We start from the raw sequence: 17,273 nt of genomic DNA, 5'->3' as shown, positions 1-17,273 counted from the left end.
AACATACAGTCCGTTCAGGTTTGAGTCGGTTTACGGAGAGAAAAATGCACTCGAGAGAGGAAAAAAAATCGGTCTTTTTTCCCCCCCTCCCTCCTCTTTTTCTCCTCCCTCTGGTTTCAGGCTGCCATGCCGCTCGGCGGGTCTCTCCTCTCCTGTAGGCGACTTCAACACCAACTGAACCGAGAGGCTCTCGCGGCGCACTTCAAAGTCAGGAACCGACTGCCGGGTCCCGGCAGCTGCATAAAAAACAATTCCTCCCGAAAAAGAAAAAGAAGAAGGGGGGGCGACAGAGATTCCCACATATGCTGCAGACACGCGAGATGAAACGTGTTTGTAAAGGTTGCTCGATTTATTTTCTCTCATGCACGTTTTTTTTTTTTAACCCCCCCCCCCCTCCGCCACTACGTTTTTGTTTCGGGGGTGGACAGATCTTCTCCCCAGATCACGAAGTTGCAGCTCCAGTGTGTGAGGAGGACCTTATCAAAGACTGGCAATCTTGAGCCAACTCCCTGAGGCTTTGGAGCGTCAGAAGTAACTGATCTGCCGCCCCAATAGCATTATAGCTGCAATCCCTCTGTTGCTCCATAAACTTTAAAGACGCAGGGATCGCCTCGCATAGTTTTTGAGATTAACCCTTCGGAGTCCCGGAGATGCACAATGCGCTCACCGGCTTGGATTAAATAGCACATTTAAACCTTTGCATGCAACTGTGACCACATTGCAAGAACACAGTTGTCCTTCAGACTAAAGACACTCTGATTCCTTATGCGAGTCTTTTTGTGTGATAACAGAGCCACTGACAGGCCCCATCCGCTCACAAATGGAAACTTTGCAGACATGCATCTTAAATCAAGTGAATTCACTTTAGAGTCCTCATTCAGATGTTGCAATCGCGGAGCTGTTGTCACTCCACAGCTCCTACCAGTGGCAACAAGGGCACTTGCATACACATCAGATTTAAGCAGCTGTTCACAGAGTTCTCCAAAGGGTGTTATTATTTCATTTAAGCAATGATAGAATCATTTATGCACACCCTCCAACCACAGCAGAAGATCACACACACCCACACACACGCGCACACACGCACGCACGCACACGCACAAGCGCGCACACACACACACAGGGTGAACAGTTCAGAGATCACATGCATGCACTGCATGAGGATGACTTTTTGGATGCAAACAACTATGGTGATTTTGGACACTACAGTTTGTTTTATTTGTCACAGTGATGTTTATTCACACATGTCTGGATGAGTTCTTAGTGTTCAAATAAAGCACCGCAAGGGACCCTTAGTGGAAGATGATGGGCTGTATTCTTGAAAGAAAGACAGTAGGTGTCTGTGTGTCCTTGTTGTCTCAGCAGACCAAGGATCTAAAATGTACAGTACAAAGATGGAAAACACTTTGATCAGCCTGTTTGCTTAAAGGTGCTGTGAAACTTTCTCCCCTGATGCTTCACTTCCCATCAAGGTGAAAAAAAGAGGAAATTGCAATTGAAGAGACCATGATGACTAAGAGCTTACTCATCATTGAAAGGCCACTTTGATTGCCTTCAAAGTTCAGAGTGCTCACATCCCACACAAAAAAAAACCCAATCCCAATGTGTTTACGTCAAACTCCCTGTCCCTGCGAAAAACTGTGTGGACTTGCACTCCAACACTTGCTCTTGCAGTTTCTTAGGGATATCCATGTGAAATGTCTGTAACAATGTTCAGCAGAACCATAAATTGAGATTGAGACCTCTTAAAGATGTTTAGGCAATTGTTGCTTCCCGAGGAGGACACACACACAAAAAGATACAAAAATACTTAGGAGAGATTTTGGGAATCTGAATTTTAGTAATATTTCAGTGGGAGTAGCAGAATTTTTGGCTTCGAGAACATTGGAACAAATATGAATGTTAATGTGTCCATCACTACATTTTATGCATAAAACGTCTTGAGAGAAAATAAACGTTGACGACATAACTAAACAATATGAATGTACAAGGGAGACTTTATCATATAAAAAGCCTCTAATTTTGTGACAAGCAGAACTAACAGCAATGAAGCTGAAACTGAAATGAATCAGACAGACGAACACATGTGAGGGCCAAGCAGATTCAAAGCATTAAGTCATTCTCCATTCATGTTTTAAAAAAGAATATTTGAGACTTTTGGTTTGTGGAACAAAAACTAATAGCGAAATTAGAAAAAAAAACCTTTATACCTTCTGTACACTTCAAAGTCTGTATTTTTATTTAGTCATTATTCAATAAAAAAAAAGTGTTGCACATTCTGCTACCTATTGAATAATTGAATTCAGGCCTGAGCTGTAAGGTCTATTGGAAAAAAGAAGTTTTGAACTCATGTACAGTATAGCTGACCTCAGAAACGATGCCAGATGTGTGACTCAAATGAGTCAGACTTGAAACATGTCTGCACAAACACAATTTCTTATCTCATAAAGGCCATCAACACAGCCGAGGTCTCTTTGTAGGTGCACAGGTCATCTGGCTAATATACAGAGTCCTCCGCTGACAATGTCACTCTTTGTTAACTTCGGAGTGCTGAGTCTGACCTCTGACAGTAAACACACCAGGGTTGAAACCGTCACCATGGCGATGGTGGGGACCCCCTGCTCATACCTGGGGCCAGTTGGGCCCTCGTGTCCTGCCTTGTCAGACCACGCTAAGGTTCATGGGAGGTCCTCGGAGATAGGTCAGGTCTTCCCTGCTGCTCGGCAGGAGTTGACCCCAGCTCTGTGACTGGCCCGAGCCCCGGGGGGTGTCCTTGGTTTCTGGCCCTATAAAAAGACCTTTGAAAGAGGTCTTGGAGGGGAGAGGTTATGGGATGTAGCGGTCTCTCTTTATGGGGAGATATTATTACAGCACAGGTCAGAATCGGACCGACAACAAAGAGTGCTATAAATACAGACAGAAAGGAGTGCATAAATCACCTGCGAGCCTAATCAGTTCTTTAATGTTTTCTTTGCTTTGTGCAACATACACATAGCAGCTTAGTATCTTTTGTTATCTGAAACAATACCTGCTCAAAATTCAAGATTACTGGCAAGGCTTTTACAACTCGGTTACGTGGTCTCCTGAGTGGCCTCGGCCGGTCGTAACTGCCCCCGGCCTCCTCGGTTGCAGCCATAAACAGTCAGAGAGCGCGCGTGCATCCACCGGTGCTGTCCTCCTCTCTGAGCCACCGCTCTGTGATCAGTAACTGCTCTCAATTACAGTATTGTGTGCTACTCCATTCGGCTTGGGGTTAAACTCTTTGCTAGACCCCTTTGAAGTACTCATCCCTTTATCTCAAGCCAGAGCCAAGAATTTTGGGGGAGGACAATGGAAAATGAAACCAAGAGGGAAGCTTATGGCAATTATCAACCAGGGCCATGAGGAGGAAGTTAGCTCGCACAGACAGAGAGAGACAGAGTGTGCGCAGATAAAGAGAGCAGGAGCCAGCCAATGTAGGACAGGGGGTTACTGTTTCAAGTTTGTTTGGTGTGTACACACCTCGGGCGACAACTGACTGCCGAGAAAGGAAATGGAGGCTACCCCTTCAAAGCAGGTGACAACAGGGGGGGGGACAATGGCCTCTGAAGGGAGCAAGAAGTTGATGAGAGGAGCTGCAGAGGTGGTGGTGATGGTGAAGAAGGTCAACGTGCAACGTAAGTGAGGACCAAACGGCAGCAACAAGAGCGCAGGGGGAAGAGGGATGGAGAAGAAACGGAGGGAGAAGTGCTGTTGTCAGCAGAATCAAATGGCATGCAGCGAGCTGGGGAAGATACAATTAGAGTGTGGAGTTAAGACAGGCTTTGAAGTTGGACATGGTGCATAATACCCTTAAAAGTTAAGGAAGGGCAACAATTTGCCAGTTTGTTATGGGGCTGTTTTTAAGAGGAGTAGTGGGGGTGAGGGAAGGGGGGTTGTTTTTGATAGGGTTCAGTTTGAGGGGAATGAAGTTGGATTTTAAACACCAATTGGCCCCAGAAGGATGTTTTCCTTAAAAAAAAAAAAAAAACCTAAACAGAGACTGTAAAGTGTGAGTGGGAGTGTGCGCCTACCTGCGAATTTTGATGATGGGGATGAGTGTGTGAAAGATGCAAGAAAGGAACGATAAATGTGTCAGAGAGAGTGGAATGAGGCAGCGAGACAGGTGCAAGAGAAAAGACTATGAAAGGAGAATGAGACATGAAATAGGTAGGGAATTGGTTGGGAAGGAAGACGGAGAAAAAATAAAAGAGAAGCAAAGAAAAGGGAGGGGGGGATGTTGAAGGTTATTTATTGGGTTTTTTTCCCTCGTTTTAATCCCATTTTGCGCTTGACTTTTAAGTCTACCAATGTATAGAAACAATGTCGGATGCACTGTCTAATCCCGTTTGGGCCATGAAGCTCACTCCACACTGACAGTAATGACTTTCATTTCCTCTGCTGGCTTCACTGAAGCACCATGCAGACACTTCACAGGCCGGACGCACCAGTTCTGCCATGCTTGACAGGACAGCGATCCGTCTCTGAATCAGTCTTAACCTGAACCCCGGACTCCCTCACTCATCCTTAATCTATCACTTTAACCCCATCATCCTCGTTCCTGACCGAGGAGTGCAGGGTTCCCTTGGCTGGTGTAAGGTGATTAGCTTGCTCATCCATTCATCACATGCCAGATTTTATCTCCCTCACAGCTTCCTGTTCCTTAAATAAACTGGTGTGACATATCAACAGAGAAGGCATCATGGCAACCAGAAGCCGAGAGCACAGCTCAGACATTTTGTCTTTTAACAAGGGGCTTTTGAGTGACTGTGAATATTGAAAATTTCAAATGAATAACAATACAATTGTTGAGATTACATGATCTGAATTAAGCTGTGGTTGAAAAAACAGTGGTGTGAACTTGTTTTACCATTTCTTGAATACCATTTTAATACATTTGACTTTAAATAAATGAATACACTTGTTTGTATTTGAGTCTCTGTTGCACACACAAATAACGTTTAAACAAATGTAAATGTGGTTGGTTCATTCAGATGATGACTGCTAGCTCTTAGAACTCTCATACAAATGAGGTTGCAGGGCCCCAACTGCAAATCCAAGAGACAGAGGGTAAAATATATAGCGATCTCCAGTGGCCATAGTAGCTGTCACCGAAGCAATGAAACCAAGAATGAATCCATGTCAGTGGACTCGTGTGGTTAGATGAGATCTGTGTTTGAGTTACATCAGGAAACAAGTGGAATGTTTAATTATGACACGTTACAAAGTACGTTCTTTACTGAGCACACGCTTTTGGGTGTTCGATTCAAGTCGTTTAATGAAAAAGTGGTCAAATAACAAAATCTGGTCTGTTAATGAGGGATTTCTGCACAGGATCGGATTGTTATCTTCAACTCTAGTTATGTTAAAAATGTGTTTCCTCAGATATACACAATGATCCTTTAAATCATTCAAACACACCATTGATAACAACCAAATGAGCCAGTGAGGAAGTGTCGGCTCCAGTTAGCTTTAGCCTGTGGGACTGATGGATTCTCAAAGTAGTAATCATGAAAAGCTAATTTCACTGAAAACAACCGTTGAATTTAAAGTTGAAGTGCTGTGTGTGAGAAAAGGCCGAAAAAGTGCTTACCGTCAACATTTCTGCATATAGTCACTTTGAATGCAACAAGCAGGATGCAAGAAATTCACCTGTGAAATGTCATTTGTTGAAACCAAACTCGACACAAAACTGCAGAGGAGTGTGGGAGTCGGCTACCTCGGCAACGTGAGTGGCGCTCGGATGTGTATCAAGTGTGCCGCGGGGGGTGCTGAAGGTGCAAAATCAAACGTAAAGGCGAAGCACGGTGGACGGATGGGAGAGACAGAGCAAGAACGCAGGCTCGCAGCTTTTACAGCCCGGAAGGCCATCGGGCTGACGGCCCCTCCTCGTCAACCCTCCGCCGACTGAAGTTTGGACTACAAGACAGTGGGAGTACCATCAAAGCACAGAGACATAAGGAAAACTGCAAAGTTTCGCCGGCCAAAAACAAACAGATGCTTTTCCAACTTTATGTGTGTTCGAGTGGATGTCGCCGTTGTCTACTTCACACTTTAAGCGGGGAGATAAATAGAAACCAGGAGACAGAGATACCAGATACCCAGACTGAGACATAGGGCAAGTGATACATACAAACCTCCCACACTGTCTTGAATGCACAGACTTCTGTCCCTCTATCAGCCCAGACAGCAGATTCATGCCACAATCGCACAAACACAACCTGCTGTGCCTTCTTCAGTGAGGCTGTATAGCCTCTAACCCACTTGTTCTCAGATCACACAGCTGCATATCCTTTTCATAGCTCCTGTTGCGTTTGATTGACAGGGTAGGGGGAAAAGTGTGGGGGGGGGGGGGGGGGGGGGGGAGGAAAAATCCCTCCCGTAAATATCATGTCAACAAAGAAAGAATGATACATGCTGGGAGAGAGAGACAAAGACGGAGAAGGAAAAAAACATGATGGAAGAGACAATAAATAGCATAAGTGAAATGCGTTGAAGGTGTTGTGCGTGCATGCGTGGTGTGTGTGTGTGTGTGTGTGTGTGTGTTTGAGAGAGTAGTGTTGGCGATAAACAGGTTTATTTATGCAAGCAGTGTACAGCAGCCAAACACCGGCCTCCTAGGGTCTGACTCAGAATACAGTTCTATAAAAAGATCTGGTGGCACACATGCTCACGCAAACAATGACTTTGTCAATCACACGCTGATGTAGTCAATCCCGGAGGCCTGTCACAGTCGTGCGGAGCGAACAGTGTGCGCGCACACACGCAGCACATGTCACATGTGTGAATCTTGTAAGAGGCAGGGAGGAGAGGCAGCGAAAGCGCTCGAATTCCCTGCTCTACATCTGATTAGAAATTACAGGAGGTCCTCGGCTTCATGTCCCGAAGTAACCTCTCCTGATGTCCCAGAGGAATACTATACGGGAAAAACAAAAACTGCGTGAGCTTACACTGTACAGAGGAAGCACATTTGCTGCCATAGAACATTTTTGATTCAGCATCATGCAGTGGGTCTCTTCTGCAATGGATTTGACATTTTTCTGTGCATATAAGAAGTGTTCGACAGGGAACCTCTGCAGCCTGCAGCTTGAGGTGTGTGCGCTCACCAGAATAGGCGTCACACAGGGACCACGAAGTGATGAGTGCAAAACCTTTGGAGCTCCCTGACCGCCCTTTGCTGTTGTCACACAACAAGTCCACTGTCTGATGTGGAGATAACCGAGGGGAAGTGAAGGCTTTGATCCTTAATGGGGCCATGTTGGCTGCGTGGAAATGACATTCATGGCTTGTATTTACACAAGCACAATTATGGAGGTAATTTCAGTGGAAGACAATCAATTAGAGTGAAACTATGTCAGAGTAATAACAGAGATTAAAGGGAAGGTTACGGCTGGAGCTTGTTTGGGTGTAAATTAGCAAAACAGGGGAATCTGAGCAAGAACACATTAACCCTCGAGAGTAGTATCAACAGCTCTTTGAGACAAAGAGGATTAGGATTGTCATTGGATCGGTATGCTTCTAATAGAGACCTTGAGACAGGGACAAAAAGTAACTAAAAATACCAAGTTTTCTAAAGCAGATTATTGTACTATGACTACATAAAATATTTTACCTTGTGCTTCAAGTAACCCTCATACAAAATCATATTGAACTCACTTAAAATAGAATAACAGTATTTTTTTTCAACACTGTTTGAGCACATGTATTTTCATCCTTCGTTACAAAAATTCCCATTGTGTTTGAATTGTCTTTAAACTATATCTGTGAGAGGATAAGCCCTTCCAACCGAGCTTGTACTATCTCACGCCACACATGCTTTTCCACAATAGAACAGTTTTGTTAATGGAGGGATTCATTCATCATTCTCAAGGTTTCATGCAAAATACCTGGTAAATCTCACACACAGTTGTATTGGTTCCACCTTTGCTTTTGTACTAGATTTAATCTCATATTTTAATCAAATCTTCATAAAATATTGATACAGTATTTCCTAAAAAAAGTGTTTTCAGTGGTCTTTATTTCGCTCTTTTAAAAAAAAAAATTGATGTCTTGAAACATAAAACAGTTTTCCCTGTTGGTTCAGCCAAGAAAGCGCTCCGGAGCAGCCCAAGCTTTGGAAACCATTGCTGTCTTACACACTGTATGTATTATAATATATTATATGAATGGAGCCAAACATTGGAATATTATTGTAATATGTATTTATCCATCTGGGATTTTTCTTTCATTCTTCTCAACTACCTATGTCAGCGCAACAACAAGAAGACACACATGCATCAACATCTACGTGCAAGAAAAATGTGTTATAAACAAGTATTTTTTTTTTTACACAGATGCAGGCATATGCACATCTCGAATGCTTGGTTGCAATAGTTATGGATCGTGGCTTCACTCCTTCCAGAAACCCCCCCCCAAAAAACAGACATCACAAAGGCATTGTGCTGAAAGACTAAATTCCTGTTTCTCACATGTTGATCTAATAGTCCTCTCTCGTCCGCCTCTTTTTTTCTATTCTTCAGCTTATCCTTTCCTTTCTGTCTCTCTGCTTGGGCAGCAGAATCAGCACATCAAATAAATACAGAGGCTGGAATCGTGTTTCGTTTGGAGACAGCAAAACAGGTCACGGACAATGGGAACACGTGAAGTGTGTGAACTGTGGGTGTAAAAACAAAAAGAAGCAATTCCAAAGCAAATACGTGCACAGTCCTTTTTGAAATCAAATCAGATTTCAAAAATTTAAGGACACCTTCGAAGAAAAGAATAGTCTTCTTTGAATCAAGCCCTTGCATTCCTCACCTACCAGAATACCAACAACTTGTGGCTGATTATGAAATCCTTTTCTTGCTCTGAATTGTTATTATCATCATAAAACCTGGAAACGCTGGAGACTTTAGGGGAGACTTGGAGACATGTGGCCATGTTGCGGACTCCAGCGTCTGAGTCATTTAGCTGGGGTTTGTACGGAGCCGCTGGTAAAACACAAAGTGGAGGCAGAGGGAACAGAAAGGTTCAAGACTGTAGCCTTTGGCCTGAGGTTCAAACAATCGCCTCACAGCGCACTTTATCTGAACCAACCACAAACCCCCAACCACCCTTTACAGTTCAAATGGGGGCTCGAGTTGAAAGGCGATGCTAAATAGCGATGGGGGAGATTGGAATTCAAGGTCTTCGACTTTAGTTACAGAGCTAATCGTGGTGAACATGCATGTTGTGGTCATAGAAAAACAAGGGCAAGAGCATGGCTTCCCTCTAATTGAGGGATTAATTATGAGGCATTTGAAGAAGATGATAGACATGCTCAGAAAGTGTGAAACAAACATAAAGCAAAACAACAGAAAATGAAGCCAAGACTTTTATTAAAAACAATGGACAGTTGATTCCAGACATCGGTAAGAAAAATAACCATTAGTGATGTCAAAATATATAAAACTGACGAAAACAAGTTGGGAACATGAAAATGTTATTTTAAAACAGGAAAAACAAAAATCTGACGGTGAATAAATATTCTTCTGCACATCAATGTAACAAAGGACTGGTCCACAGTGGTATGACCGCATGAGTGAAGTACTTGTAACAGTCAATAATGCTCACATCTGAGTAGAGGTTTTCCTCCTTCATGTCGTGACGCAGGAAGAAGCTCGCAGGCCGTTCGTTACCTGCGCGGAGAAATGTGGTTCATTAAAACACCGAAAGAGAAATTTCCCTCCTTGACTGACTGCTGGTTTGTGATTCTCAACATCTCACTCATTTGGAGTTGGAAGCAACGTACACTGAAATAAGTATTTACTGTGGTGTTTGTGACTGACAGTCCTAAAAGATGTTTCCAGAGATGTGAGCGGCAGCAGCGTTTGACAGGGGGCCTCTCATCGTATGTGTACATGCTTTTCGAAAAAAAGACGTAAATGGCTCTTGCTGTATGATGGACAGGAGGCAAATCAAAGCATTGTGAACTGGAAGCTCTCACCGCAAGAGACAAGCCTTCATCTAATGTATCTGCACCATTCGAGCATGGAACAGACAGATTCTAATGTGCGAGTGTAAAAGTTCATGTGCATCTGTCTCCGGGACAATAGTGAGGCGTTCCAGTAAAAACATACAGTATCTACATTGTGAAATCGTCCATATGAACTCTGCACAGGCACACGTTTCTATACAATGTTAAACAATCATGCTTACCTCCTGCTGTGGCAGGCATCCAGCTCTTCCTGTAGCAAAGAGGCTCTCTTCTGAAGGAAGTTAACCTGCAATGCAAGACACACACAATGCAAAAGTTAGGCAGAGAGTAATTCTTAAAATACCTTCCGCTTTGATTAATCATGACATGGAAGCAACAAGCCGGCTCATCAGGATCCTGCAATGAGGAAGTGCAGGAGGTTTGAGGGCTCCGGGTCAATTGTGCTTTTGGGCGCCGCGAGTTAGCTAAAGTGGGCTGAAGTAGAAGAAAAGCCTGGTTGTTGAGTCGTGGGGTCAGGACGGCAGGGGCTGGGGGTCAGGAGATTAGGGCAGACAGGTCAAGGCACACTGGGACACAGGGAGGATTATGGTCCAGGTTAGTGGAGGTTACGGAGTTGCAGGAAGAGGCAGCACCCCTCTTTTGTTTGGCTACAAAGTATACGTTTATTTATGAAGTGTCTTTGGGCTAAAGTGAAAATAAACCCCATCTACATTTACACGGCATCTCGAGCCTGGCAGAATAATCACAGCTCCAAAAGAATCCGTATTGTTCTGGGACTACCGTACTGGAGCCGAGGGTACATTCCTTTCTGTGGGGGAGACCTCAGTTCAAGTTCTAGCATTTCATTTGGCACTTCACACTGGTAAAGTAAATGAAAAAAAAAACCTCTGAAATGTGGTCGTATCCCTCCAGAGAGGCACAAAAACTCGCCTTACCTTACGAAAAAATAGAAGGTAAAAATAATGCACTTTAAAGTGCAAAACCTAAGACGCTGTCAAAGAGAGGAGACACTGCTCCTCTCATGATTTACATTTTATAAACAGATCTGATCACAGAGCTGTGGTCCAGGAACTGAAACGAGATCTTACAAGGCCTATTTGAACAAGGCAGGGGTTTATGATGAGCCTGTTTGACAAAAACCTGCACTGCATGATTCGATTATTGTTAAGACATTATTTACAGTGTCGGTCCTGAGAAACTAAAGCCCAAAATTAGCCAGAGAGGGCTGAGGGAAGCGACGCATTAATGTGGTGAGGAAATGCCTGATTGCTTGATCTGATGGAGAACTCTGCAGAAAGCAACGTCGATGAGTGAGTGGAGCAACAAAACCTCGCAAAACAAACCTTTTTCCTCATGAAAGCAGAAAACTGGCGGTCTCCTCTGATACACAATATCGAAGAACTTTGTGATCTCCAGTTGGAACTTGCAAACAATTCATTATGTCACCCCATTGTCTCTCAAAGTCAAAGTTTGATTAGACAACATGGATATCATGATATCTGTCAATTGTTTGAAGCTCTCTGGGGAGATAACGGTGGGCCCACAGTATGAATTGTTCTTGTTGAGTTGACATGGAAAAAAGTGAAAATGTGATGATGGTGGTGGTTAGGCAGGTGAGTGGACTAGAACAGAGAAATAAAATGTGCCTCGTGGGAAGACTCGGCAGCATATCCCAGAAGCCCTTTGTTCTCTTGTCAGCCTGCAATACCATTGTTAAGCAGCATCACACAGTTTCAGTAATGAGTCAATGTGTAAATACACAGCGCTGCTGTTGTGTGAGCGGCAGATCAGATATTTGTGAGAATGTGCAATATTACGGCCAGTGAGGAAATATTATTTCTATGAGGCAGTCGGTCGGCCCACCTGAGCTTTCAGCGAGGTGATGATGTCCTCGAGTTCTTGTCTGACTTCAGCTGGCATCAAACCTTTGATCTTTTCCTGGTACTCCTGATGCACCACAGTCACCTGAGAGGAAAGAGGACAAACAAATGAAGGAAAACACGAATTACAAAACAACATCACTTGGTTAAATCCGATTTGTTGTCACATATTTCTTTGCTGCATAATTGCCGAATAAGCACTTCTGCTCCCCTCTCACAATAACACTCACTTCCAGACATGGCAGCCAAATATGCGGCTCCCTTTGGAAGAGACACACACTCAAACACACACGCGCACAGACTGTGGGTATCCCCTCTTTATTCATGGCTGAGAGTATTCCCTCGCTCTTCACAGCTCCTTCACATCTCCACAGGGGGTCCGCAGGCCGGCTTGCCTTCGCTCTGCACATACACCCCCTACTGGCTGCAGGAGACTACAGCTCGATGTGACACAATGCATTTATGGGCTCGACGCAGCTGGGTTTGGAAGAGGACAGGGCCATGGTGGAGGGCAGAACACATCAAACACGGCAGCAGCTCAATAGCCAGCTAGCTATCTCCACCGGGGAGGACTGGAGGAAGTCTGTCTGGGGCTAAATTACACTCCACTAAACCAGAGTCTGATTATAGAAGTTGAAAAGGGTTTGGTTAGCGCAACCCCCACTTTTTACCCACAAACACACATGAATGGACACACATGCACACATGCACGCACACAAACGCAGCTTTTATAGTATTGTAAAAAGCCTTTACAGCATTCTGAAGAGTTGTTGAATCAATTAATTCAGAGCTTGATGAATAGTTTTAACAAAGCTGCAGGAATTAATGGGTGGCCGGTGCAAAGCGACAGTTTTTACATCTTTCAAGGTGTAACCAGGGGAGAGTCTGGGTATTTTAACACACCGTGTTGTGTGTGACAGGAAGAATATCCTGCTCAATCCCCACCTCCCATCACTCCAGCCCTTCAAGTGAAATGAGTGTGGATGAAGTGAGCGGGAGAGGAGAAAGAAAAAAAAAAAGATTGGTTTCTCTAAAATAATCTTCCTGTTGTGGATTTAACTGATTGTTCTGGCTTTGGCTAATTAATCTTCCTGGGCACAATGAAAGGGATTGGGAAGCACTTCAAAGCAACCCCCAGTATAAATGATGCCGACATGAAGCAGCTCACTTTGTCTCGGCACAGTGTGCAGTAGATTAGACTGCCACAACTTTGCCAAATCTTTCAGGCTTCTTCTGGCCCATTCATTTTAAAGTGTTGGACCAACAACACGGGGCCGACAATCCACCGGTTTGTAAAAATATGCATTTTTGGGGGGGGAGTGGGTTCTTTATTGCCATTGTATGAATGAAGCCAGGGATAATTTGAAAGTAATTCTTTCCAAACAAGTGGCAAAAAAAAACCCAAAACAGGTCTTGGAAGCTTTCATTTGAATGTCCAGGATTTAAAAAATGAGCTGAAGAAATGGGACTGCAGATTTTCAAAATGTCTATCTCTATCTATAGCAGCTTCTGTAGTCATAACAAAATGGCAAGCCAAGACAAAACACACTTCACTACCTCAGACCAAAGCAATAAACAATGGTTGAATAAACACATCCCTTACCAACCACTCTGAATATAAGTCTTAGATTCTTCAAAAGCCAAGTTCCTTAGTTTTGCATTCTTGGTTCATGTATGGTGCAGCCACCGCAGCAATGAGAGATCCGCTCTGCCTAAATTACAAGCTCCTTTGTGGCAATGCTGTCTCCATTTTCCTTCCCATACATTGGAAGGAGCAATGCTGCAACGGCAGTTTCATCGAGAGTCTAACAGAAAGACCGGATACTGTACATACAGTAGTGAGGTTGATCACACTAAGAAAAGCCATAAAGACATGTAACATAGGCCAATATAAATTAATTCCTAACATGGTACAATAAGTCTCTGTATCAGGATCCTGGACAAACACAAGATAGATTTCATACTTCTATTTTTACAGATGTAGTCCCAAAAAATGGACCACTCATCCTGGAAAAACCCATATTTTTCTTCCTTATTGCATCATATATAGACATTGCACATCCAAACATGGAATTATCCTTTACAGAGTATCGTTTCAGTTTTCTCCATACTGCAGCAAAGCAAAGCATTCACAATCACAACCTTCAAAGCAATTCTATCTAAAGCTTAGCCATCGTTTACTATGCAATGTGTGTGGGTGGAAGCAGCAGCCTTTCTTCTCTTAAATAACACCTCTGTTGTGAAAACCTTCGCGGGGCTAACAGATGCAGAAAAAAAAAGCAGACCAGAATAGGTGAAATAGCAATTCAAATATCTCACTTCGACATGTCTCTCAATGGAGTTCAAATTTAATACTGAAGCATTTGACTCCCCAAAGATGACGGACTTGTTTCCTGTGAGACGTTCTTCTTTCAGCCTTGCATTCACTTGCCTTCCCCAAGGTCCCTCCTCTCGCATCTCTTATTTTTCTTTTATACAAACACACATTTTTCTTTTTCTTTCAACATCTTTTTCTTACAGCAAAGACATGTTTGTTTTCCTGACAGGTGGAAAGAGACATTTGGCATCTTCTAAGAAAGAAAAAAAAAAAGACTCCTCGCCATTAGGACTGGATGCCTTTAAACAATACTGCTGATCAAACCCTCCATGAGGTTTTAGTCAATGACGGACTCCACATCTGAGCGAATTGGAAAGAGAAGAGAAGGAGGGAAACATAAGGAAAAAGTGTGCCACTACTTTCCCAAGCAATCAAAAGAGACTTTTTGAAGGAAAATCAGGTTTCATCTCCACAGCTCTTTTCAAAATGAGATTTTGTTTGTTCCTGATGAAGCGCGGTTCTCTAGTTTTGAAGACTGTGAGGAGCGGCAGTCGTTTTCCCCTCCCAGTCATCTTAAAATGACAACATTTCATCTATATATAGTCTTTAGATTGTGGTTTTGACTTTCCCTTGCGTTTGGTACTGTCACATGGCGTGGTTTTTGACAGCTGCCAGCAGAAAGGAACAAGCCCTCAACACTTTCAACGTTCAAATGAAGTTTGTCACATCCTTGGGAAGCTTGATGTATGCTAATGAAGGTGTATATGTCTCTGTGTGTGTGTGTGTGTGTATGTACAGGCCTGTGTGGGATGGGTTGGGGGCTGAGTAGCTAGTGGAAACACATTTTTGATGCACACCCCCCCCCTTGTTCCAAAATGACAAAAACCTTGTCAGGAAAAAGGGGTACATCAAAAATGACGCCACTCACAAAGTTTGCACCTCCACATCCACGGAGCTGGCACCGAATGAGTTCACCAAGGAGCGATTTGAATTCAAAAACGCTCCACTGTGAGACGGAAAAAAAGACACCGCTTCACAAAAATGCGGGAAAAAAAAAAAAAAGGGAATAAGGCAGGAGGAGATTAGAAGTGCCTACAGATCTTAGCGAAGTTGTTAGAACTATGGGATGGATTGGTGGCTGCTGATGTAATGTGCCTCAACAAAAACAGCACGCAGGAAAACGACGAAGCCTACAGAAGTTAGTTCAACTCCTCTGCATTTTTATGTCTGCATCAATACTGAAAGCAACTACAGAGGTGATTTATTTTTTATTACTCCGAGCTCCCATGTTGCAGCAAAATACATCTCTGAAAACTTGTACAGTTCACCGTGCCCACTGTATCATTATGAATTTATACAAAGAGCCGTACTCTTCAACAATCTGCTCCCCTCTTCAAGGAGAATTGAACCACACAGCGAGCTGATGATCTGCCATTTTAGAGTGGGGGAGCCTGCGAGGGCCCTGCAAGTGTAAGGCAGGCAACATCTGAGTGAAGTCTGGGCAGAAAGGCTGTGTTAGCATGTGAGGGATCGGATTACAAAGACGCATCTTGGCAGATCAACCAGGGCAACATCACTGTGAGGAGACCGAGAGTGGATGCCTGTAGGTTTAACTTCATAAACAGAAAAGCAACAACACACAGAAGAACTGGTGAGCCAACAACAATTCATGTGCATGTATGATGTTGACTAATGCAAACAGTTACACACAAACAGATTAAAATGAAAAAATGTAATCTCCACTTTTGTGAAGTTCCTGTGTTGCTTTTGATGGAATGCACACACATAAAACATCTGACCTCAGGTGAGCACAAGATTTGAAGCAGGAGTCAATATGTGATTCAGACTAAAACTGTGACTGGCTGTCAAAAGAAAGGAGTGCCCATGCACGTCTGAAGGCTTTAAATCCAAAATCATGTAAACTTGCTCATCTCACAAAAAGAAAGTTGCAGCGAGAGATGAGACAATGGACAATTTAATAGTTGAAATAAACTCAGGCAGGTCAATAAAACCCATAATAACACGTGAAACCATTAACAGCAGCACAATGAGAATCCAAGGTAAGAAAAAAAAAGTTTTAACTACTACTGAAGACAAAAGGCTCAAAATTAGTAAGGAGTTTGGCTGATTTTCTGAGACAGGAATAAGCGGAAGCCAACAGGTCAAAGACAAGTGTAAGGTATTCATATAACTATAATAGTTAGGAAAAAGTATGTAACATCTGGTTTATTATTTAACTACAATTTGATCAGTGCATTCTGTCATTTAAGCATACTAACTATTTAAACAGGTCCTTTATATAACTGGTAGTAGTTGATGCCGACCTGTGTTGAGATTGCAAATTCTAAATCTGCCTTCAGCACCTTTTGTCATTATGAGAGCTGCAAAAATGTCATTCTTCCTACAAGAGGGCCACATTAACATCTACCACAAGCACTTATGGGAACAATGGACACATTGTACATCTCTGATTTGCATCAGCATGCAGGTATTTGATCATCTTTACATTGAAATACACCAAAATAAAAGTAATTTCTACTGATACCGAGGTGAAATGTACTTCCAATAACTTTCATCTGACCGTCACCGGTAAAAGCAATAATTCAATCACTTTTGGAAACCAACTGGCCCACCAATTGCTGGAGGCTATTCCAAATTGTCTACAGGTGTGAGTCATGGGCTCCTTCGCTTGTTAAGGTGCACGCTGATTTTGTTCAACTGGAAAAGCAGGTACAGAAGATAAACGAATCACTTCATTAGCACCTGTTCAGTTTGGTGAAGACGTTTCCATCCTCCATTGTGTCAGTGCGTCTTCCTTATTCTCACCCCAGTAAAGTTGACTCCCATATTAAAATGTTAAGAGGGTTATTATAGTAAAAAAGCTGTTGCAGTAAACTGCTGAAAGCTGTGGCCTAGATTGCGCCTCAGCTGTCCCGCTTGTTGTTGGTTTTTATTTCTGTTGGCTGATGTGCAGATTACTTCATTCTTATTCCACCATGGCTCACTTGCTGTTTGCTGCTCCGCTGCCAACTTTGTCGCAGCGCAACAATCTGCGATAAATTAGTCAAATGTGTTTGTGGCAGTAACTCAAGTACTTAAAATT

General features: G+C 43.2%; 1 protein-coding gene across 1 annotated transcript in view; it reads right to left on the bottom strand.

Annotated features, from left to right (window-relative positions):
* Positions 1–10,190: 10,190 nt before the first annotated feature.
* The window catches only part of cep112 (centrosomal protein 112), a gene marked incomplete at its 3' end in the record, with an annotated part of 92,855 nt that continues 85,772 nt past the window's right edge, over positions 10,191–17,273 (bottom strand). Inside the window, exons 25-26 of the mRNA XM_080511911.1 lie at positions 11,837–11,938; positions 10,191–10,259 (exon numbers count right to left, since the gene is read on the bottom strand). Coding sequence (XP_080368037.1) covers positions 10,191–10,259; positions 11,837–11,938 — 171 coding nt within the window. The remainder of the gene's footprint in view (positions 10,260–11,836; positions 11,939–17,273) is intronic.

Source organism: Blennius ocellaris, assembly GCF_963422515.1.
Source record: "Blennius ocellaris genome assembly, chromosome: 16".
In the NCBI taxonomy this organism is placed as follows: domain Eukaryota; kingdom Metazoa; phylum Chordata; class Actinopteri; order Blenniiformes; family Blenniidae; genus Blennius; species Blennius ocellaris.
Note: the sequence above shows the minus strand (reverse complement) of the source record. Positions and strands in the feature narration are given on the sequence as shown.